Genomic DNA, 22784 nt, shown 5'->3' on the forward strand with positions numbered 1-22784 from the left:
AAGAGGGTGGCTGAAACAATTACTTGACAAATTTCTCTCTCTCGGAGCAGCAATCGCTCCTGAACCCATTTTCCATGTGGAGTTTTAGAGGGACTCTCATTTCTCCAGCCTGCTGATGCAAGGATTTGTAAACTTACAAGGGGACCCTCCCCCACAGGATCAGGGCGACCCGGCCTCTGTCTCAACACAAGAAGCAAATGACAGCAGCCGCCATCAGCTGAGCATCTCTCCTGTCCTGGGCACATAGCTAGGTCTTCGCGTCCTGTGGCCCCGCAGAGTAGACAGGATGACCCTTGCTCTGCAGGTGCCAGCAGGGGAGTCCTAAGCAAAGCCTTCTGGCTAGTAGTGACTGGCTGGCTCTGATGGCGTGTCAGCCATATGCCTTGGACAGGACATTATCACCTGCCACAGCATGAGAGGCTGAAGCCATTGTTGACAGTCAGTGCGCTGGGGTTGCTGAGAGCCCCGTGGTGGTCATGGCCTGACGTGTTGTTAGGGAGAGTGGGCGCCACCTCGCAGTGGCCAGCTTCACCCTCCGTCAGCATCTGACGCCTCAGAGAATGATGCGAGCCACATGCCCCAGCCTTCCTTTCTCTCAGATTAAACTGTCTGACGTCAGTCCCAAGGTCAGAGTATTCTCTGCCTCTTCTTAAAGGAGAGTTAAAGTTAAAATTTTTACCCTAAATCGAAAAATCTTTCTTTTATAGAGTCAGTTATAGAATCTGTAGCAACCTAAAACGTGTGAACAGAACCTGTGGAGAGCAGGCCCTCTGCAGGTGGACGGGCAGGGACGGAGGGAGGGAGACACTGTGGCTTTGGAGGCCGGCAGAGGGGAGGGCTGGGGACACTGCTCTGGCCCGGCTCCTCTTGTCACCCTGAGTGGCAGCTACTCTCTCACGGAGCAGTGAGTATGGGTCCATCTTCATTCTAGGAGGGGGCCCCTACTCTGGAGCTCAGTTTTAATCATTCTTTGATGTGGTTGCCAGATTTTGTAAATACTAGTACTGCTAATGCTAATGAAACCCGAAGCCTTAGCCATGGGTTGTAGGAGCTCAGGGATCGTGTCAGAAGGAAAATGGAGAGACAGCTGTTTGCACAGTCAGTCTCTGCATTCTTGCTCAGAACACAGTAGGGGGACCCTGGCACTCCAGCTGCGGCCCAGCTATTTCCCTTTCTCCTCCTGTTGGTGATACTCTTGCTCTGTAGTAGGTTTCAGGGTGGGATTGGGGCCCCTGGACTCGATAGAGACCAGTGCCCATTCACAAAGCTGCCCTCTCCCCTCACCTTTCTCCATGGCCTCGGGTCTTTTGACTCCACATCATGAAGGAAGCCAGCAGGGAACGTCATCTCTATCAAAGGTGGACACTGAGCCACAGAGAAAGCAGCGGCCTGGCCAGCAGGCTTCCTCCACTGTGTGAAGTGCCCCAAGCACGCACCCCAGCCTGGAGCTGCCCTTCCTCCCCAGGTCCTTCTAGCCCGATCGGGAACGTGAGCCATCTGTGGCATCTTGGAAAGCAGCCTATTTTAAAGCACGTAAAAGTGTTCCAGTATGGAAAGTGCACTAATAATGTCAGCCACTCTGGCCCAGGCGTCAGAGCAGCTGCCCTCACGGAAAGGCCTTGGCCCTTCCTGGAGCCTGTGCATAAATGTCGGCCACAGCAGGCGCCAGAACCCGAGGGCAAGGGCAAGAGCGGTGGGGTGGGAGAGCCCTGTCCTGGGCTCACCTCCCTGCTCTCAGCCCAGCTGTGGTGGCCAGCTTCAGGGGTCCCTTTTGAGCACCCATTTCAGCCTCACCAGCCATGTGCCCAGCCTGCCTGTGCTCAGAAGCCATAGGCTATAAGCTAGTTCCCCGTGAGTTCTAGCTGGGCTCTGCTGCTTCCTTTCTGTGTCAGGATGTTCGTTTCATCTCTTTCTGTCTCTGTTTCCTCTTGCTTCCCCCTGGACTAGCTATTTGAGATTGAGTCAGTTTGATTAAGTGATAATACTGCGCCCTTGATGCTGCCAGAGCCTGGGATGTGGGAGATTCTTGTGCTAAGTGGCCTGAACACCAAAAGCTGCTGGGTATTTCTAATTTTGGCATTGAGACTTTACAAGTCTACATTCTTGGCATTGCCAACCAGTTAGAACAATAAACCCCAATTTTGTCATGCAAGACTGTAATTAAAATGGCCCTGGAACTGGGCAGATAGTTACTGAGCACTTATGGGGTGGCTGGCTCAGTGGCAGGTGCTCAGGGAGACCCGGTGGGTGTAGGATGTGGACCCTACCTTACCTCATAGAGAGCTGAGCTCTCTGTCCAGAGAACATAAAGAAAGCAGAGAGTGTTTGGTCATGCTTTTGAAGGTAAGCAGTTAAGTATTCAAAAGTCAGACCAGGGCTGGAGTATTCAGGGAAGCTGCTTGGAGAAGTTGGAACTTGAGATTCTCAGCTGGGGTGGTGTTCTGAGTGGGGGGCTGTCTGAGCCCAGAGGTGAGCAGGTGCCCAGCACATGCTTGGGTGGAAGGAAACTGGCTTGTCCACCAGCTGGTGGGCCTCTGTCCCTTCAGCAAACAAAGCCAACTGGGGACCCTTGTCCTCAAGCAACTCCAGGGGGAGCCTCCAGTCTGAGTGACTACAGTTCGGAAATTCTTCTCAGGATGTCAAGTCCCAGGGGCCCGGAGCTTGACACCCAGCCCGTGGTCAGCTCTTAGTATTCCTGCCCCGTCACCCACCCTCCCGTGCTGCCCCTCATAGTCGCCGTTCATTGTAGAGGCTGTCACAAGATGCAGCGGAGGCAGCCAGGCCCCGGAGAGCTGTCAAGGCTGCTTCCAAGGGCCACTGCCCTTCCTTCACTAGCTGAGCCAAGAGGTTTGATGTGCATAAATTTCCGCTTTAAATCTGTGAACTCCCTGGAGGAAGAGGAATGAGATCTTTTCTGAGCAGCCCTAAAGACCCTAACAGTAATGACTGAAAGTTATGAGAATCAGGGTAACAGCTTTACTTAAGAAACCACTGTCTAATTCTTAGAGGTTTCTGAGAATGCAGTGGTGGTCTCATGGGTTCTTGTCACTGGAGGTATTGAGCAGAGACAGGGTGACCTCTGAGTAGAACCGAGACAGGAAGGGTGCACACGGATGCCAGTGCTAGAAAACTGCTGTCTTGTCCACCTGCCTGTTTGGTAAACTGATGTAATTCTGCTTTCCCCCTGCCATCTTCATCCCCCACACCACCATGCCTTGCAGCCCCTAGCATTCACCTTCCCCCCATTCGCAGTGAACTTTGCGTGCTGCTGATTCAGTCAGCATTTGAAAGTGTGCATTTTCTTCCTCTATTTTGTTCTGTTTACCAAAGCCTTCTTACAGTTTTCTTTAAGCCTTAAACTACCTAAAAACTCTCACTGAAAAAACACCCCACACTATACAATAAAACTGTTTCTTTTTTTTAAGGGTAGCATAGATCATTATTTTATTTTATTTTTATTTTTTATTAAGGTGTCATTGATATACACTCTTATGAAGGTTTCACATGAAAAACAATGTGGTTATTACATTCAGCCATATTATCAAGTCCCCCCACACCCCAGTGCAGTCACTGTCCATCAGTGTAGTGAGATGCCACAGAGTCACTACTTGTCTTCTCTGTGCTACACTGCCTTCCCCACGATCCCCCCCACACCACGTGTGCCAATCACAATGCCCCTCGATCCCTTTCTCCCTCCCTCCCCACCCTCCCTCCCCCGCCCCTCCCCTTTGGTGACCGCTAGTCCCTTCTTGGAGTCTGTGAGTCTGCTGCTGTATAAAACTGTTTCTTTTGCTGGTACTATTGGTTGTCATCATGAGCTGATGTGGATCCAGCACCCTGTGTACGAGGAAGGGACCGTGAGCTTTACAGCCCCTCCAGGCCAGTGTCACTTTTATTTCTAGTTTCTAAGTGAGGAAACTGAGGTTCCAGGTGCAGTCAGTGAGGGGGCCTGGATTCCAGGCCGGGCCTCCTCCCCCTTCTTCTGGCTCAGTAACCAGTAGTGGCGGGCCCCCACGTGCTGAGGTGAAGCTCTGTGTGTGTGCCATTCTGATGTCCCCCTTCCTTGACAGCTTCATAGCCGTGGAGAACATCGATAGCTACTGTGTGCTCATCTCCTCCAAAGCTGTTTACTTCCTGAAAAGTGGAGACTATGTGGATCGAGAGGCCATTTTCCTAGAAGTCAAATACGACGACCTCTACCACTGCCTTGTCTCCAAAGACCACGGGAAGGTGTATGTGCAGGTGACCAAGAAAGCAGTGAACTCAAGCAGTGGGGTGTCCATCCCTGGCCCTTCCCATCAGAAGCCAATGGTGAGTACACACCTGGCTGGGCTTCTTGGCACCCCCGGGCTGGGCGTGTGCACTGGTTACGAGAGAGAAAGGGCCCTCCGAGAGTGATGTGAATCCCGCAGGTGCGGTCCTTGTTCTGGCCCCTAGTGCTGCCCCAGCAGGGCCTCCTCCTCCCAGCCAACGCCGGTTCTCAGTCACAGGGAGTCCCAAACGTCAGGTGGTTACGGGTGGGCTACACAGTCACCTGGGGAACATGTTAAAGATCCAGGTTCCAGGAGTGTACCCCAGACCTTGAATCAGCATTAACTAGGAGTAGACCCTAGAAATCTGTTTCTCCAAAGTACGCCTGCAGTGTTCTGAGCTGAAGGCAGGCTGGGAGCCAATGCCCGGGTGAGTCCGTTTGGTTCCCCCCCTTGGGGGCAGGTTACTCATTCTGTTCTGGTTTTCAGGTCCATGTGAAATCGGAGGTCCTTGCTGTCAAGTTATCACAAGAAATAAACTATGCAAAGAGCCTTTACTATGAGCAGCAACTTATGTTACGACTCAGTGAGAATCAGGAGCAGTTGGAGCTGGACTCCTGAGAAACCCGGGCTGCCGGAGAGGCGCTCCAGCACGCGGCCCGCGGGTCGGCCCGCGGAAGAGGCCCGTGGGCGTGGCTTCAGTCGGAGGCAAAGCCAGAGTAAGGTTTGGGGGGTGATGTCAGGGAACTTGGGGAAGTAAACATGGGGCAGAGGCAGGAATACAAATGGAAACTGTATTGATTTGTGGGTTCCGCGGAGGGATTACTTTTGATTATGGGGAAGTAATTTTTTAAAGTATTGGTTGAATAACGTAAAAAAAAGTGTACTGAGGTGACTAATTTCTAGATTGCCCTGTATTTTGTTAACATGTATATATATATATATGTACAACTGTGTGTTTGTAAATATACAGGAGCTTTCTGAACGGAGGCCATGATGTGTGTAAAGGTTCGTTACCTGTGAAGTGATATAAAGTCATATTGGATCTTCTATCGCACTAATCCTACACGGCTGATTCAGGGCACTCTCTGTAAAAAGGCATTCTTGGAAGTTGAAGAATGACATGTCAGTTTTGGGAACTGGAGTGTTCAGAGCCACGTGGCCTGAGGTGGGGTGGCAGGCGCCCTGGAGCGGTGCCGTGAGGGGCTGGCTGCCCAGGCTGTGGCTGGAGCCAGAGCTGCCCGTAAAGAGATGGGGCCAGTGGCTCAGAAACCCACCTTTATTTATTTCCCACCCCCATTTTAAAGCTAGTTCCTAGACTATCACAAGTTCTTTTTTATCTATCTATTTGGCTTTCTCCCAACTAGTCTTGCCAAACTTTGAGGAAAACTATTCCATTACCACATGTGTGTGTGCGTGTGCACAAAGGCACACGCACACACACACCAGCATTATATTTTTCTTGGCTTATTATCAGAGGGTCAGTTGGAAACATTGGTAGGCTCTGTTGATTTAGAAGGAAGTAAGTCCCACAGAACTGTTTATTTTAACAAATCAAAAGTCCACAAATTTATCAACAAAGCCTCTGCAATGAGAATGTGCTTCCTGGGCAACAACGGGGGGAAGGTGGGAATCTTCTCTTTAATGAAGCCACAGGCAGGTGCCAGGTCCCCAGCCCCCGGGTCAGTGATGGCAGTACCAGGTAACAGGGAGAGGGAGGTAGTCTCAGAAAGGGAATAAAATTTTAGTGTTAAAAAGCCATTTTTGTAAGTGTTTCATGGAACCAAGTTTTGGCCAAAACATCTCTTGTCCTTGGTCTTAAATTTCAGCCTGTGGTAAGGCCTGGCATGAATGCCCTCTTCTTCCTGGGTCCTGTTCGTGGGGTGTGTTTCCTTTTCTGTAAGGTATTAACTGGTTGGGCGTGGGGGAGCCTCAGTCTAGAATGAAGGACCGACCAGCGTTGTGATTTTAAAACTTCATTTTAATAAAGCTTACCAATTTCTACAACCTTGTCACATGCAGCTGAGATCTCAAACCACTCAGGGGATCGGTGGATTTGTAGAGGTTTTGGTGTTTGTAACTCATGACCCAAATCCTTCCAAGACACAAATGAGGCTGACCTGCCTGCCTGTCTGTCTGTCTGTCAGTCCCCAGCACTGTGCGCGCAGGCGCTCCCTCTAGCGCAAGGGCTCAAGGGCTTCGGCTAAGTAGCCCTTTCATGGGTGGGTCATCATGAACTCCAAAGTTTGTATGGTCTTCACTGAACTGTAAACCTGTGCGTCACAAAACTGAGTCTTGGCATTTGAAGGGCTGGGATGGGTTTCAGTGGGTCTTTGCTGTGTGCCAGTCAGTTGCATTAGCGCCCAGCCGTGCTGCAGCAGGGCGCGAAGGGCTGCCTCCCGCGGGTCTGTCCCCTCCCTGCTCCCCACAAGCTTGGCCTATGGTTTTTCCCACCACCCACTGCCTGAGATCATGATCTCTTAAAGGTGAGACTCTCAGAAGGGTCCAGGACCCAGGAAGTTTGCGTCAGTGAGCCTTCTGTCATTTTGTGGAATGAAGTCGCTGGAAATTCCTGTTCTGGATTAAGCAGTTTAGTGTCACTACAGGGTCTGCCTTCAGTCCCTTGAGTGTCCTCAGCCCCCACTGCACAGAGTTGGTGGAGGGCTGTGCTGAGCAGGTGTGCCAAGGAGGACTGGGGCAGGGCATGTGCCCCCCCTGTTCCTTTCTAATTTTAATCGGCCCCTGAAATAGGTGCCCAGCTCCTCCAGTCGCACAACCCTCCTCTGATATTTGCTCTTCCGACTGCAGATGTTAAAGTAAGATCCAAAGACCAAATGTGGGGGCTGGAGGTTGCCAACTACGGGCTTCTCCAGCTCTGCTCTGCCCCCACAGCCTCATGCCAGCCGGTGATAAGGTTTCAGGGGCTTTGGACAGAGCTTCCTGGTTGGCCAGGAAAAAATCCGAGCTTTGGAGAAAGTGGGCCCTGCCTCTGACTCCTTGAATGCCCTGTTTCTTTTTAAACTGGTATTTAGCCAGTAATGCCTGAGACTTTGTTATGATAATTTCTACCGATTTTCATGCTGCCTCAAATACATAGTTCCCCTCAGAGGAAAGTAAATTGAATAAGGAGAAATTGGATAAGGCAAAATTGAAAGCTATCCTAATTCTCTGACCAGGCACAGTTGGCCAACACATATTGCTGCCTGACCATAGCTGTTTTTCTTTGCCTGCTGGGAAAGCAAGCCAGAGGTCAGTGTCTCCCCACACCACGGCCCGGTCAGCACTGACTGGAAGAGGGGAAAGCAGCCCCTCACCAGCCCTGGAGAATCCTGCTGCCCGGTGGGTACTCACCTCAGTGTTCAGAAGGCTCCAGGGCCGCTTGATTTTTAAGCATCATCTGTGCCTCAGAATACCATAGTAGCTGCTTGATAAAATTCTGAAAATAAACTATGTGGTTCTGCATTGTATAAACATTATTACATACAGTCACTGATCTGTAAAGACTCTTTGATCTGTTTCTCATATCAGAGTCATAATTTTTCTTCCTGTGGAATAAAAAGGTCTGTTGACTTCCCAGACATGTTTTCTCCCAGTTCTTTGGTGTTCCACAGATCCTAGGACCGTCACCAGTGACGGGCGGCACATATACTGCCGTGGCCACAGTAACGTGCAGCCTCACCCCTCGCTCCCGGGAAGCACACCCCCGGCCAGCCCTGCACCTTGGACATTACTTAACTTTCCAAGAATGAGCAGCCTTGTCCTCCATCCTGGGCCGCATGGCGCTCCTCACGCCTCCACTCTCGGGTTACTGGTCTAGGCCCTGGCAGGATGGAAGCTGTCATTTACAAGAAGGGGCGACTTCAGGAGAAACAGGTTCAGAGCCCACTTTGGACATGTGAAGGTCAAGGCGCCTATTTGGAGGTGTCAAGAGTGCAATGGGTCACACAATGAGTTCAAGAGAGAAGTCCAGGCCAAAGGCACCAGTGGGGAGCCATCAGCATACCAAGGTCACGTGGAGCCCAAATGAAAGCCCCAAAGGCATGAGTGGAGGCAGCAAAAAGAAAAGGCCCCAAATACGAGCCCTGGGGCTCCCCAGAGTTTAAAGTGTAGGCAGAGGGAGACCAGGAGGGTGTGGCCCCCAAAGCCAAGTCCAGAAATGCTGCAGGTAAATCAAGTAGGATGAGGACCAGCCACACTGGGTTCATGTCATCGAGGTCACTGGAGATCTTCTGAGAGCAGTTTGAGCAGAGTGGTAGGGGTGAAAGCCGAATTGCAGTGGATTCAAGAGAAATATGGAAGGAGAGAAACCGGATGCAACAAATACTCACGATGCTCTGGAGTAACCTGGCCATAAATGGAGTAAGAAAGTGTAGTAATAATGGAGAGAAGGAGGACCACCTGGCCAGGGAGATGGGTAGATACAGTGGAAACTAGGGGATTCTCTTCTGATTGCTTCTATTTCCTCTGGGAAATCAGCAAAAAGTGGTACAGGGTATGGGGCAGGAAGTGGTGGAGATTTGGGGAGAGAGGAGAAGATGTGAAACAGTCGTTCAGGATAATGGAAAAGTGAACAGACCAGGGAGGTACACTGTGTCCGCCAGAGAACAATCAGGGCCCATCTGGGGCTGGTGATTTTGAGTTTAAAGTGAGGCCAGGCAGCCTGTGTAGTGTTTTTCCCTAGCTGTATTCAACTGCACAATCCCATGGAATAATCGGAGAATTGAATTTAATCAAGAAATGTTCCCTCTTCCCTGTTCAAATACCCCATTGCCCACTTGAAGTCAGCAAGAGCCCATGTGAACCCAGCGTCACACAGAAACCCAGGAGAAGGGGCTGTGCTTCCCAAACCCGAGCACAGCAGACAAAGAAGCTCCCCTTGTAAGTGGCGGAGGCTGGGAGGTGTGGCTGACCACTCCTCGTGAACGAGGGCACAACTAGGATGTTTCCGGGGCTCCCAAGGCAGCGCGCAGTGTTTGAAGACAAGCCGTCCAAGGACTTGGGCCTGGAGAAGCTGCGGGCAGAGTCAGGGTGTGTGTGTGACCTCTCCCCTTCTCCAAGCTCAGCAGGCCCCCTGGCAGGCAGCCAGCCACTACAAGACCACGTCTTGAGGAGCAGCTGCCAATCAAACTGCATTTCTCTGGTTGGGAGATGACTCCAAAGAAAAAAGGAGAAAGGAACTTGTTGCTGAAAAATCCTGTCAAAACTTTTTAAATTAGTTTAGATTTTCTCACACAAATGCAACACAAAAATATAATTTCCAATGTATGTTGTCATACGAAAGCAGTACGACAGTATTTGTCCCTTCCTAGTCCCCCAGCATCACCTCTCTACCCCACCCAAAACCAAGACCTCGTGCATCACCATATGCTCATGTAACTACATACAGACACACACACATAGACGCACCTGTGCACACATGGCGTCTGAACATTGTTTTTATGAAGTTGGAATCATACATACTTTTTGCAGCTTCCCAGTGTTGCCTTCAGGTTGGTATAACTGTTCTCTTAAATGCTGCGCAGTAATTGCACCATAATTGATGGTGTAAATTCTGTGACTGACTCCCTATTCCTGTATTGGTGGGTATTCACTTTGTTTTCACACCATCCACCATGCCACCCAAAGAACAATGCTAACAAAACCATCCTATTGTGTACTTACGCACTAATTTTAAGTTTGTGTAGTAGACTCCCCAGAGCTGATCATACTCACAGGGTGTGTACGCAAGGTCACTTTCCAGAAATTCTGGTGGGATGTGGAGGGCTGCAGCCCCCCATGGGTGCACTCTCCCTGACCCTGTGCTGGAAATATACACCAGTCCAATGGACACAAAGCTGTACCCCAGTCTCACTTCATTTTGCGTTTCCCTGGCAGGGAGTTCAACCCTCTTTTCATTTGTAGGAAGTGAAGTCAGAGCGGCTGCTGAATTACAACACTCTTTCAACCAGCACTTGTTATTATGACTGAATTGTTCTTTTCTCATGTAATTTTTTTTTAATGTAATACATAATGTTCATTTCCTGATACCGCAGTAGCACCACCCTTTCTCCCTGGAATAATCCCTATTTGGTCATAATGTGTTAATTTGTTATTCTTGTGATGTATTTCTTGGTTCTATTTGTTAACATTTTGAGTCTTTGCGTTTTTTCAAGTGAGAGGGTCTATTTTTCTTTTTTCTTAGTCCCTTCCTCAGATTTTAGAGTTAAAATCCTGCTGCTTTCATAAGATGGGTTGGGGAGATTTCCACCATTTGTTACGGTTTGCAGTACTTGAATTACATTAGAATTTCCTGTTCTTGATTTTTAAGTTAGATGGAAGTTACTAAAGTTAGATGACTAGGCCGCAGACCCATCAGGTTCTGGAATCTATTTCAATGATTCCCTTTAAATGTCATCACACTGTGCCCTCTGCTAATTGGAGGATTTAAGTTCCCCGTTTCTTCATAGGCCAATTTTGGAAGTCTTTTGATTTTTAAAAATCATCCAGTTATCAGGTTTTTAATTTGTTTTCACTCACATGTAATCTCAGATTATTCTCATACCCTTTGTGTCTGGTTATTTCTCCTTTCTTAGTCTGAATCTTGCTATTTTTACTCTTTTTTTCATAACTAAGTTTTTGAGTTGTTCTTTTCAAAGAACCAGTTGGGGATTTGTTTCTCTTTGCCGTTTTGTTTTTATTGTTCTATTGATCACATCTTTAATCTCTCACTCCCCCTACCTGGCTTGTTTTGATTTATTTTACTGTTCCTTTCTTTCTAAGATAAGTACTTAGTTCTGTTTTGTTTCATTTTGTTTTCCCCTTTCTTCTTGAAATAATGATGGCATTTTAAGGTTAAAAATTTTCTTCTGAATACGGCCTTGTTTATCTCAGAGATTTTGCTATTAAGTGTTCTTTCATTGCTTTCCATGTAGCTTATTTCTTATGTCTTCAGGCTGAAAACTACCTATGAATATGTAATTTCTCAATATTAAAAGAAAGTATCTTCCCTAAATTGCTCATTTCAAATATTATTAGGTTATAGTCAGTCAGTGTAACCTGAAGTTTTCGACATTTAAAAAATGTTATGTGGTTTTCTTTTTGTCCAAGTACTTAATGAACTTTTATAAATGTTCCATGAGCATATGAAATAAAGTATATTCTCTTTGAGGCATGTGGAGATAAGTATACAGATGCACGCATTCATATGTATTGATGAAAGTTTAAGTTTACAGACTCTATGAATCAATCCTGTACGATCTGATTTATTTGTGTGTGTGTGTGTGAGTCACTGACCCACATCTTCCAGTGGGCAGAGGAGGATCTGCTACCTCGGGCTGTACTCTGGAGCAGCGGGAAGTGCGTGAAGTAAACAACATTGGAGGAAAAGAGAAGATACAGCAGCCTTAATGAAGCTGCCTCCAGTGACCCAGCTGGAACTGTAGGGGGACTTGGTGCAGGAATGGTGGCTCTGCAGACTTTCCTTCCTTCTGCCCAGGGGCTGGCCCACCCACTTGTCACACTACGACAAGCCAAGACCACTTCACCCACAGCCCTTACCAAGCAGCACCCCCGGTGCCAGAAGTTCCCAGGGAGTAATAAAACTTCACACATTATGCTTGTTCTGGTCCATCTCAAAAGCCCAAAAAATAGTCATGGGTACGTCTGCCTTGGAGGAAATGTGGGTCTAGGCCAAACTGACCCTTGGGAGCCCTGGGCCCGTGAACTCTGCAGAGGGTGGTGTGTGTGGGGAGGGGAGTGAAGGGGAGAGGAGAGGTGCTGAGGTGACTCCCAGGGCTACTAAAGGGGGACGTGTTTCCCGAAAGGACTGAAGTTCGTCGGTACCCAGAGGCTTTCGGAAGTTCAGCCATGCCTGCAGAAAGGCAGTTCTCCATTCTATTTGATGGTCTGTCCACAGAGACCATCCACCCAAGGTGTCCCCAGACAACACAGGTGACTGATCCCAGAGTCACTAAGTTTCTGCCCCTCCAACAATAGGGAGGCACTGCCAGCTCTTCCTGTAAGCATCTACCTGGGTGCCAGGGATCTGCAAGAAATAGGGTGACACCCTCACTGCCCTCAGGGTTAGTGGGCTTAGTGGACATCAGGGTGGGGCAGGGAGGACTTCATTGGGGAAGAGGCAGGTAACCTGAGCCCAGAAGGACTGAGAAGAACTAGTGAGACGGGGAGAGCGTGTGAAGTCCCGGCAGTAAGGACCTGCTCAGCACCTCTGAGGACCAGGATCTCCAGACCGGCTGGAGAGAGGAGGCTGTGGCCAGGCCATGAGGACTTTGTAAACTGTATGGGGAAAGGTTTCAGAGCAGAGAATTTCACTCTAAGATTGTCATCTCAAATACACCTCTCTGGCTGCAAAATGGGGAATGGGAAGAATGAGTCAGGAGTGGAAGGCTGTGGCAGTAGGCCAGGTAAGAAAGAAGAGGGGCTTGGGAGCCCGTGGAGATGGAGAGTAGAAGATAGTCCTGAACTGTGCTTTCAAGGGAGAACAGCTGGGACGGACTTCATGTAGAGAGTTAGGGAAAATGAGGCATCAGCCGCGGTGATCACTGAGATGGGGGAACATCGGGAAGATGTGGAAGTCTGTGGCTGGTTCCATTAAATGCATTGCATGTTGAACGAATGAATGTCATCTCGGTATGGGCACACTTGGTTCAAGATGTCAGTGATGTAGTAATCAGAGATGGTACACAGGTAGCTAGGAACTCGAGAGCAAGTGGCTTGCCAGTGAGCCGAGTATGTTTGGCTTCCTGGGAGATGATTCGATTATAATGAGCATAGAATGTGAGAAAAGGGACAGGGCCAAGCTCTGGGAATGCCAGCATCTAGTGGTACGTGTAGGAGTAGGGCCAGGAAAGGAGATTGAGAAAGAGCGGCTGGAGACGTGGGTGGAGGGAGAATAGAATGTCTCAAGGAACAGGATGTGGTCAGCTGGGCTGAATGGTGTCGAAAAGTCAAGATGTTGTGGATCCAGCAATATGGAGGACATTGCCTGTAAGAGAAGTTTTCTTCTGGAACTGTGGGAGCAGAAGCCAAACGAGAGGGTGAGGTGTGGGTAGCAGGTCGAGTAGAGACTGTGACTGTCCCTCCCAGTGACAGAGTGGCAATCGAATGGTCAGCCCATGACAGCTACATACAAGGGTGGGAGTGGTTGCCTGACTGCCTGTAGACAATTACAATAATGAAACCAGGACTAAAAGCCAGTCTGCTTTTTATTAACACCATGCACTTGGCAATTGTAAAGGAAGCCTGTGATAAAATTCTCCCCTTAAAAATCTTGAGTAGGTTTAAGTTCTGTTGACTTTTAATATTACATATGTAAACTTCAAGTAAGCACATTTGTAGTACTTATCCTTTAATAAGCCTTGCATTCCACATGGAAATTAATTCTGGGACTTGGTTATGCAGTGGGTCCCCTCAGCTGTGCAGCCTCAGCTACACATCTTCATTTTGAGGGAAATTTCTAACGATTTGGAATTGTTCAAGCCTACTTTGGGCACAGTTCAAGTCTCCAGCTTCTGTGTTGCTACTTACTCTTGAATTTAAGTAATATATTGAAAGTAAATGATGGTAGACCGTGGTTGTGAAAATGAAGCGATAGAACCTGAATTGCTTCAGCTTTGTCCTCCTATGTGACCTCTTTGGTTTTTATTTGTGCTTAAAACTTTAAGCAGTGAATCAGTACCGACTATGAAGGATAATATTTTTGTTTGGAAAATACAAATTTTAGTTCATAAATGAACCATAAAAGAAGGTATTTTATCAGTGGTATGATTTATTAGTTGCTGAAATTGCACCTTTTGCAGATGTTTTGATTTCATTAAAATTCACTTGCTAGTTACTGGACAGTTACTTGAACATTGGGTATATAAGTCAATAACCAAAAAATAAAAAATCAAACCATCAAGTAAATAGATAAATCTAAAAGATACATAAAAGATTAAGTAGTTGAGTCCTTTTTGTACTATAATAATTGTTACTGGCATAATTTTGTATTTTAAAAGTTTGATTTTTTTCACTGCATTTCTTGTTACTATTATTTGTTTCATTCCTGATCATTACTGAAGATAGTTTTGTCATAGGAGTATTTTAAAAAGTGATTCTCTGGGTTTCAAGTACACAGGTACACCACTGGCCCAAGGTGAGGACTCTTGGGGACACCCAGGTCTGCCATCCCTGAAGATGGGATAGGTATTGGGTCCGATGATCAGAAAAACCGGACTGAGCCAGGGCCTGTGATGGTGCCAACAGAGAAGCTCTGGGATGCGGAGCGCATCTCCAGGGCAGCCTGAGCTGAACTCTGTGCTGGTTCGGAGTGAACTGCTTCCTCCGCCGCGCCCAGCACACACCAAACCTGTCCCCAGAGGCAGTTCAACAGTTCCGGTTTCAAGTCTTCCCATTTCTTCTTGTATTAACTTCCATTCTTCCAAATACCATGTTTCTACCACCTCTGCTTGATGTATCTACTAACTTCTTATTATAGAGGATTAGGATTTGGCTCTTCCCACCTCCCAGTACCCACCCCCACCAGTACTTCACATTGAAAGAAGAAGAGGGACATCATTACAGGACCTCTAGGCATTTAGAGGATAACAAAGGGATATTATGAGTAACTTTTGCCCTTAAATCTGACAACTCAGATAAAATGGACATATTATCTTAAAAGACACAAATTACCAAATTTGTAATTTCAAACTTTCCTACAAAGAAAAGACCAGGTCCAAATGACATTACTTGTAAATTCCATCAAACATATAAGGAAAAATTAATATCCAATGCAAATCCTTTCAGAAAATTGGAGAGAAAGCACTTTCCAAGTCATCTTATGAGGTCAGTATTACACTGATACCAAAACCAGACAGAAGTGTTTATAGGAAAACTAAAGACCAATATACTTCATGGGCATAGATGTAAATTTTCTTAACAATGTTTTAGCCAATAAACTCAGTGAATCATGTAATCGTATTATTGAAAATAAACATTTCAACAAACACTTCATAAAAGAAATATACAAAGGGCCAAAAAGCATATGAAAAATGTACAATATCACTGTCAGGGAAATGTAAATTAAACCCACAATGGCATACCGCTGCACACCTGTAGAATGAAGCTGGGACACCTGACAGGAGCAAGTACTGGCGAAGATGTGGAGCACGTGGAATTCTCATGTATTGCTGGTGGGAGTGTAAAATAATAAAACTGGTTTGGGAAACCGCTTAGTAGTTTCTCAAAGAGGTAAACATACACTCACCATATGACCCATCAATTCTCCTAGGTTATCTATTCAAGAGAGATGGAAACATGGCCACACAAAGACTTGTACACAAATGTTTAATCGCAATAGCTCAAAACTGGAAAATACTCAAACGTCCATCAACAGGTGAATAAACAAGTTGGAGTAAAGCATAAGGAGGGATGCTACTCAGCCAGCTCAAGAGGGGCTCCACCCCCAAAGGGAAAAGCATGTACCTCAGTCCTGGCCAGACAACCTGGGCTTCCTAGTAACTCTTTATATATAATCCACTTGGCAGTCAATGCAATCTTACCCCTGGGTACAGGGATTGGTTCTGGAGTAAACACTTGGTCCAATCAGAGTGAATCCAGGGATTGGGCAGAAGTTAACCAGGAAGAGTTGCTTTCTTTCCACTGGCCTTGAACCTGGATGCTGCCAGGAACCAGGGTGTAGGGAGGGCTTGTTCCAGAGGGAAACAAAATGCAGAGAGGCCAACTCGGGGCCCTGGGCTTTGCCTGTGTCTGTTCAAAGGTCCATTTACTTAAGTAGGTCACTTGTAACAGGAAGGGGCTTGACCTCACTGCCTGAAGACCGAGAGCTGGGACAGGATAGGAAGGCGATGACTTTCACTGTGGACACATTGAACATGGGGACCAGGACAACACCCAGTTAGCGGTGTTGAAAGTCAGAGATTTGGGAGTCACTCCTTTGGAGGTGATGGCATAAATGACAGTGCTCAGAGGGACGTGAAGCAAGAGATGTGGCCAAAGGTCAGAGCCCTGGGGAGACCCAGCGGAGGGGCTGGGAGAGGAGGAGGAGCCAGGGAAGGCTGGCAAGGAGGTGAGGATGGCAAAGGGAAGGTCCTCGGGGAAGAGGCAGGGAGGGCAGGCCCGGGCAACGGGCCCGCTCTGCTCGGAGGTCAGGTTGAGCAAGAATGAAAGGAAGCCAGCGGACTTGGAACCTAGGCCATCGGCGACCTTCACGAGAGCAGGTCTGGGAGTCGTGGGTGTTGAAATAGGGTCCAAAGCTAAAGAAGTGCGTGTGGTGTCTCTTCAAACGCTGACTGTAGGAGAGAAAGAGTGCAGGTGTTTTTTTTCATGGTTGGTGTTTTAAGAACAACAGGGAGTCGGGCACACTTGTGGGCAGGAAGCAGCAGCCAGCGGACAGGGTCTGCCAAGGAGGACGAGGGAGCCTGACGGTGAAGAGCAGGCCTGAGATCCTGAGACATGCCTAGTGGGATTTTGCTGTGTGAACCGGTGTGTTTATGTTCTCAGGTTTTCCTTTGTTTTTTCACTCCCAAACTAGGCTCTGAGGCCTTGGAGCCTCCAGAGAGATGGGCATCCACAAGGGAAGCAGAAATGCAACGATTATTAGGGAATCAAGGGCTGCGTACTCCCACGACAGTACATGGTCGTTGGAGGCAATGGTGAGGTAAGGGCTGCACAGGGGAGCTAGGGCGTTCGATCGAGGTCGGTAACCCCTCCTGGCGGAGCTGGACAAACAGCTCCGGGGCAAACCAGGGTAGCCGTCTCTGCCCAGTTCTGGCTCTTCGTGGCTGCCCTCTGTGGATTTGTAGCAAAGGGGCTGAGGTTGAATCTTAAAATGGTGGTCAGGAGTGTGGGCTGGCTGCAGGACATGAGCAAGGACCACTCAATGTCTGTCTCCCACCATCTGGACCCAGCCATGACCTTCAACAGTAGCCACTGCTCCCCTCTGCCTCCCAAAGGTCATCGCTTGGCCAATGCTGCTAGAAACACTCAGGAAGGGATTCTGAGAGATGCAGCTCTTAGCATTACCAGGCAGACTGGGGCAGTCCCATGGAAGTAGAATGCAAGTCCCAGACGTGATCTAAAATTCTCTAGGAGCCACATTTTACAAAAAGGAAAAAGAAATTGAAAGTTAATTTTAATAATGTGTTTAGCTCAATAGGTTCAGAATATTATCATTTCACATGTAATCAGTATGAACAGTTATTAGTGAGCTATTTTACATTCTTATTTTGCACTATATCTTCGAACCTGTGTGTAAGCGCCCACCAGGCCCAGGCTGAGGACCTGCCTTTGTCCTTCTTGGCGTCACCTCCCCTGCTCCCTGGCTAAGCAGGGGGCAGAAATTCAGCCGTGGCCGACTTTGACCCTACTTGACTCCTCATGTGAACACCATGCTTCTTAGCTGCCCAGCACACTCAAAAGCCCTCCAAGAAATGGGGTGAGCTGGGCTGTGGATGGGTGGACGGAGGTGATAGCAAAGGGCACAGAGGACCTCCCCTGTGCTGGGCAGACCCAGACCCAGACAGCGGCGGGCAGCAGAGTTGGATGGAGTCACACGGAAGGTTTCTGTGCCCCAAGCCTCCAGATCCCCGACCGCGGCCCTAAAAGCCAGCCTGAAGATTCATGTCTCTGAGTGAGAGCCTTGGCACTCGGGGAGTTTCTTGGTGGACGAAGGAAGATTGTTACCAGATATTCAGCCTCAGTTTCGGGGGTCATGAATCTGTTCAGTTCCAGAGCTCAGTGGGAACACACGTCTGGACGAGAGGGGGTAAGGAACAGCAGAGAAGGGAAGCCAGACCACGGCGGGGAGAACACAGGCCCGAGGGCTCCGTTGCCAGGGAAGCAGAGGGCACCGAGAGAGGAAGGGGATTGAGGTGACACGTGGGCAGCCTGTGCCCAGGCCAGCCACGTTGGGAGTGACCAGTTCTCACACCTGGATGCCTGGCAGGGGCGGGCCTGGCCCTGCAGTCTCCCCTCTGCAGACTGTCAGCCTTACAGAGGGTTAACTCAAGTCTCTTTGGCCGGAAATGCTGGGAGGTCTCAGGGCACATCTTGGGTGCCCTGGAGACGCCTGGGGGTCAGAAGAGTCAAGAGAGCAATCTGTTTCTTCCTCGCTCGGGCTCCAGGAGCCTGGCTGTGTTTGCTGAACACCAGTATCAGATTGGGCAACTGGGCAAACAGAACCAAGTTCCCTGGCCCGCTGCCCGGGTGTTCACAGCCCCAGGCAGAGAGGCGAGAGAGGTGCATGTGGCCAGCCGCCTGGAAACAGGACACACGACGGCAAGAGCGAGGCCGCGGAGGCCAAGCCGGGCCTGGAGGCTCCCCTGGCTGGCCCACCCCGCGGGTGCCTCCACGGAAGTTAGTGCTCGCACACGGCAGCCAAGCTATTTCGGGAGGTGATGTTAATTTGTCACTAAAAGCTGAGGTTTTGGGGAAGGAGGCAGCCTCCCACCCGGCAGGGCACATCCTGACCCTCGGCTGTGTTCCATCAATCTCATTATCTTGTCAAGAGAGAGACCTCACAAACGACTCAAGGGATGTCTGTGAATATTAGTTTCAATCCAATAATACATAATGTTTTAAGTGTGTCAACAGCCTGAAAGTAGGAAAGGTGAACCATGGGTTGTAAACAGTCTCTACTCACGCTGGCATGAGACTTTTCCATCTTAAGCACAAAGTAGGTATTTAAGCAAATGTGACTGGCAGATGTATGGACAACTCACCTCTTGTTTATTTAGTCTAGTTTATGGTCAAATTCTTGGATTTAAATATCCTTAAGATTTTCTTGATGGGATTCCGGAAACGTGTCTATCTAGCAGAGAAAATGTGTATTTAGAATGGGAACAGGAATTAGGCTATATTTAGTGTTTACCACTGGCTCCTGCCTTCTGTTTGTTTTATGGTTTCTTTATCTTTTTCTTTCCTCCTATTCCCATGAGCCAGTATCCAGTTCCCTCCTTGGTTTCTTGTGTATTTTTCCAGAGAGATACACACACAGAAACTAGATATAGTTCTACTGCTATCTCTATATGTATCTACCAATTTGTATCCAGGCAATTACACGTGTGTGTGTGTGTGTGTGTGTGTACTCTCCTCGCTCTTCTTTATTTTTAACAAAAATGTCAGCATACTTCTTTGATATTTTCACTTAATAATGTGTCTTGGATATCATTCCATGTCACCCATAGAGCCCTTTTTAATTTTCTCAGATAGTGGCATGATTTCCATTGTACAGATACACCATGATTTATTTACCCAATCCCCAACTGATGGCCACCTATGTTGTTTCCAGTCTAATTGGTACTATAAAAAGCTGCAACCATTCATTTTATACAGACCTGGTTCTTCAACATGGAGGTTAAAGTCCTAGAAGAGGAATTGATGGATCCTTTGAGCATGTGTAATTTTGATAAATATTGTCAAATTACCTTCTGTGGAGTTCATATCCACTGATCAAATAGATGACAGTGCATTTTCTCATATCCTTACCAATACAACCTATCGGCAAATTTCTTGATGTTTACCAATTTGGGGGAAATGAGTATCTCAGGATAGTTTCTTCTCTTATGAAATGCTATGTTTAAGAGCCATTTCCTCTTCTGAGAACCAATTACTTTAAAACATCTTGTCATCCTTGTGTTATTTTGAAAGACAGAAACAAATCTGTTAATATTAAAATATATATATATAAACATATTTACTATATATATAAAAGTGTATTTACTATATATAGTTTTTATATGTAGTTTGTACTATATTTATAGTTTTTTAATTTACTTCATATATATATATATATATTCTTTAGAGATTGGGAGAGAGAGAGGCGGTGGTGGGGAGAGAATCTGTGTATACCTACCTCCCTGGAAAAGCACACAAGAAACTAGGGAGGGGAGGTGGATACTGGATAGGAGTGGGAGGGAAGAAAAAGATCAAGAAACCATAAGTAAAAACAGACACAGGTATGTATACGCGGGTATCCCCTGCTTTCTGAAAGTTCATGTTAATGCCGCTTCACTTTTACCGAGACCTGTTAGTACACTAATGGTTTTTTCATAACAGCAAAAATCCTCTTTGATGTCTATCAGGTAGAGAAAACAGGTACTAATATATGTATGTATTCTATATATTATACTTTATATTGTGCATATTGTATTCATTATATTACAAATACATGAAAATATAAAAGCAGCCTTCCTTTCCCAGCCTCTTGGGGTAGTGTAGCTCCCTGTGATCAAGTTGACTATGTGAAGACAAGGATCTGGAGAAAAGGAGTGTGAGTCTGAGAGCCTGCTGAGGACCCTGCCCGGCCTGCTCCCACCCCACCCCCAGGAGGCCCGGCCATAGCACAGGACCCAGAGGCTGAGGCCGGCACTTTCTAGGGAAAGGTCTACTTCTCTAGCTCTGTCCCCCCGACACATACACACCGACCCTCAGGCCAGTTTTTTCCTGGTGCCCTGTCCTTTCTCTCTTGCCTGCTCAGGGATCCAGCCCCTGTGGTGCCCCACCTGCTGCTGCATCACCGGTTCCCAACCCTCCTGGACTGTCCTCACCAGCATATATAAAGGTGATGTTATCGCTCCTTGGGGTCCAGGCCCCAAACCAATCACACCTCCAGTCTCTGCTCTCTTTAAAGTAAAATTCCTCAAAAAAGTACTGGATTTTCTCTCTCCACCTCCCCTTCTCACACTCTCCTTTGCAAATCCCCTAGATCTGTAGTGATTTGTTCGGTCTGCTTGTTGTCAGTGTCTCAGAGAGGAGTGTTAAATCACCAATTATCATTGTGGATTTGTTGATTTCTTTGAGTTCTGCCAGTTTTTGCTTCATGTATGGAAGCTGTGTTGTTAGGATTGTTAATGGGGCACAATTAGGATTCGTAGGTCTTCTTGATGACTTGACTCTTTTCCATTTTGCAGTATCCCTCTTTATCGGAAAATACTCTTTCTCCTAAAGTCTTTGTCTGATATTAACATAGGCTCACCAGCTTTCTTTTGATTAGTGTCGCAATTGTGCACCTTTCTTCCTTTTGGTGCCCATTTATTTAATGAACAGCATATAGTTGGGTCTTGTTTTTGTATCCAATCAGATGCTCTCTGGTTTTCACTCCAAGTGTTTTGTCCCTTTACATTTAATGTAATTACTGGTGTGGCTCAGTTTCAGTCCACCATTTTTCTGTGTGTCATCTGTTCCATTTGCTGTTTGTTCCTTTATTTTTTCCTTCCCTGTCTTATTTCAGAATGAGTATGTTTTAGAATTACCTTTTATCTCCTCTTGACTTTTAAAAAAATTGACTTTTTTTTAGAGTAGTTTTAGGTTCACAGCACAATTGAGTGGGAAGTACAGAGTTCCCATCTGCCCCCTTCCCTCAACACATACAACCTCCCTCACTACCAGCACCCCACATCAGGGCGGGACATTTGTTATAATCAGTGAATCTACATTAATCCATAATTATTTTTTTGGCTTTTAAACTTCCTTTCTTTTTTTAGTGTTGCTCTAGAGGGCACAATATGCATCCTTCATTTGTCACAGTCTACCTCGAATTAATATATCACTTCCAACATTATGTAAGAACTCTGAAAAACATAATTTCATTTACACCTTTCCTTCTCTTTGTGGAATTGTTGTCATATATTTTATTTTACATTTGTCATGCACACCACCATGCATTGTTACTATTTTTGCTTTAGCTAGTCAATAGTCTTATAAATAAGTTTTTGTTAACACCTACATATTTACCATCTCTGGTGCTCTCTGCGGATCTATGATTCTATCTGGGATCACTGCTCTTTAGCTGGAGGAACACCTTTTGTATTATTGTAGTTAAGTCCTGACAAATCCTCTCAGTTTTTGTTTTCCTGGAAATGTCTTTATTTTATCTTGAGTTTTAAAGGCTATTTTCACTGAATTCTAATGAAGAATTCTAGGTTGGAAGTTTTCTTTCAGCACTTTAAAAACATTGTACAATTCTTTTTTGGCTTCTGATGTGTCTGATGAGACGTCCACCAAAATTATCCTTGTTCTCTTGAATGTGTTGGGTCCTTTATTCTCTCTAGCTGATTTTTAAGAATGTCCTCTTTATCTCTGGATTTTAGTAATTTGACTATAATAGTCAGGTATCATTTTTAGAAAATTATCCTCTTTGGGGTGTTCTGAGTTTCTTGAATCTGTGGGTTCATATTTGTCATTCATTTGGAAAAATGTTTGACCATAAGCTCTTCAAATATTTTCTCTGTCCCATTTTATTTCCCCTTTCATTTTGGAACTCCAAATATATCAGCCCATTTAATACTGTCTCACAGCTCTTGTATACTTTGTTCTGCCTTATTTTGTTTTTATTATTTTTCTCTGTGTGCTTCAGTTTGGATGATTTCTGTTGAACTGTCTTTGAGTTCACAAATCCTTTCTTCTGCCATGTCCAATATGCTACTAAGCACTTGCAAAGAATTACTCCTTTCAGCTAGTATATTTTTCAAGAATTGTCATTTAAAATATTTCATTCCTATGCTAAATTTCCCCATTTGTGCAAATGTTTTGTGCACC

General features: G+C 46.7%; 1 protein-coding gene across 10 annotated transcripts in view; it reads left to right on the forward strand.

Moving 5' to 3' along the window:
* The window catches only part of VPS13D (vacuolar protein sorting 13 homolog D), a 277290-nt gene extending 269462 nt beyond the window's left edge, over positions 1 to 7828 (forward strand). For 9 of the 10 annotated variants that reach the window (XM_073233217.1, XM_073233221.1, XM_073233222.1 and 6 more), the window contains 2 exons: positions 4071 to 4311; positions 4740 to 7828. In XM_073233217.1, the coding sequence (XP_073089318.1) occupies positions 4071 to 4311; positions 4740 to 4871 (373 nt within the window). In that variant the 3' untranslated portion in view covers positions 4872 to 7828. Of the gene's footprint in view, positions 1 to 4070; positions 4312 to 4739 lie in introns of those variants that run through there. The other variant, XM_073233225.1, reaches the window with a different exon arrangement.
* Positions 7829 to 22784: the final 14956 nt, after the last annotated feature.

The sequence above is a fragment of the Manis javanica genome, chromosome 4 (genome assembly GCF_040802235.1).
Source record: "Manis javanica isolate MJ-LG chromosome 4, MJ_LKY, whole genome shotgun sequence".
Lineage (NCBI taxonomy): Eukaryota > Metazoa > Chordata > Mammalia > Pholidota > Manidae > Manis > Manis javanica.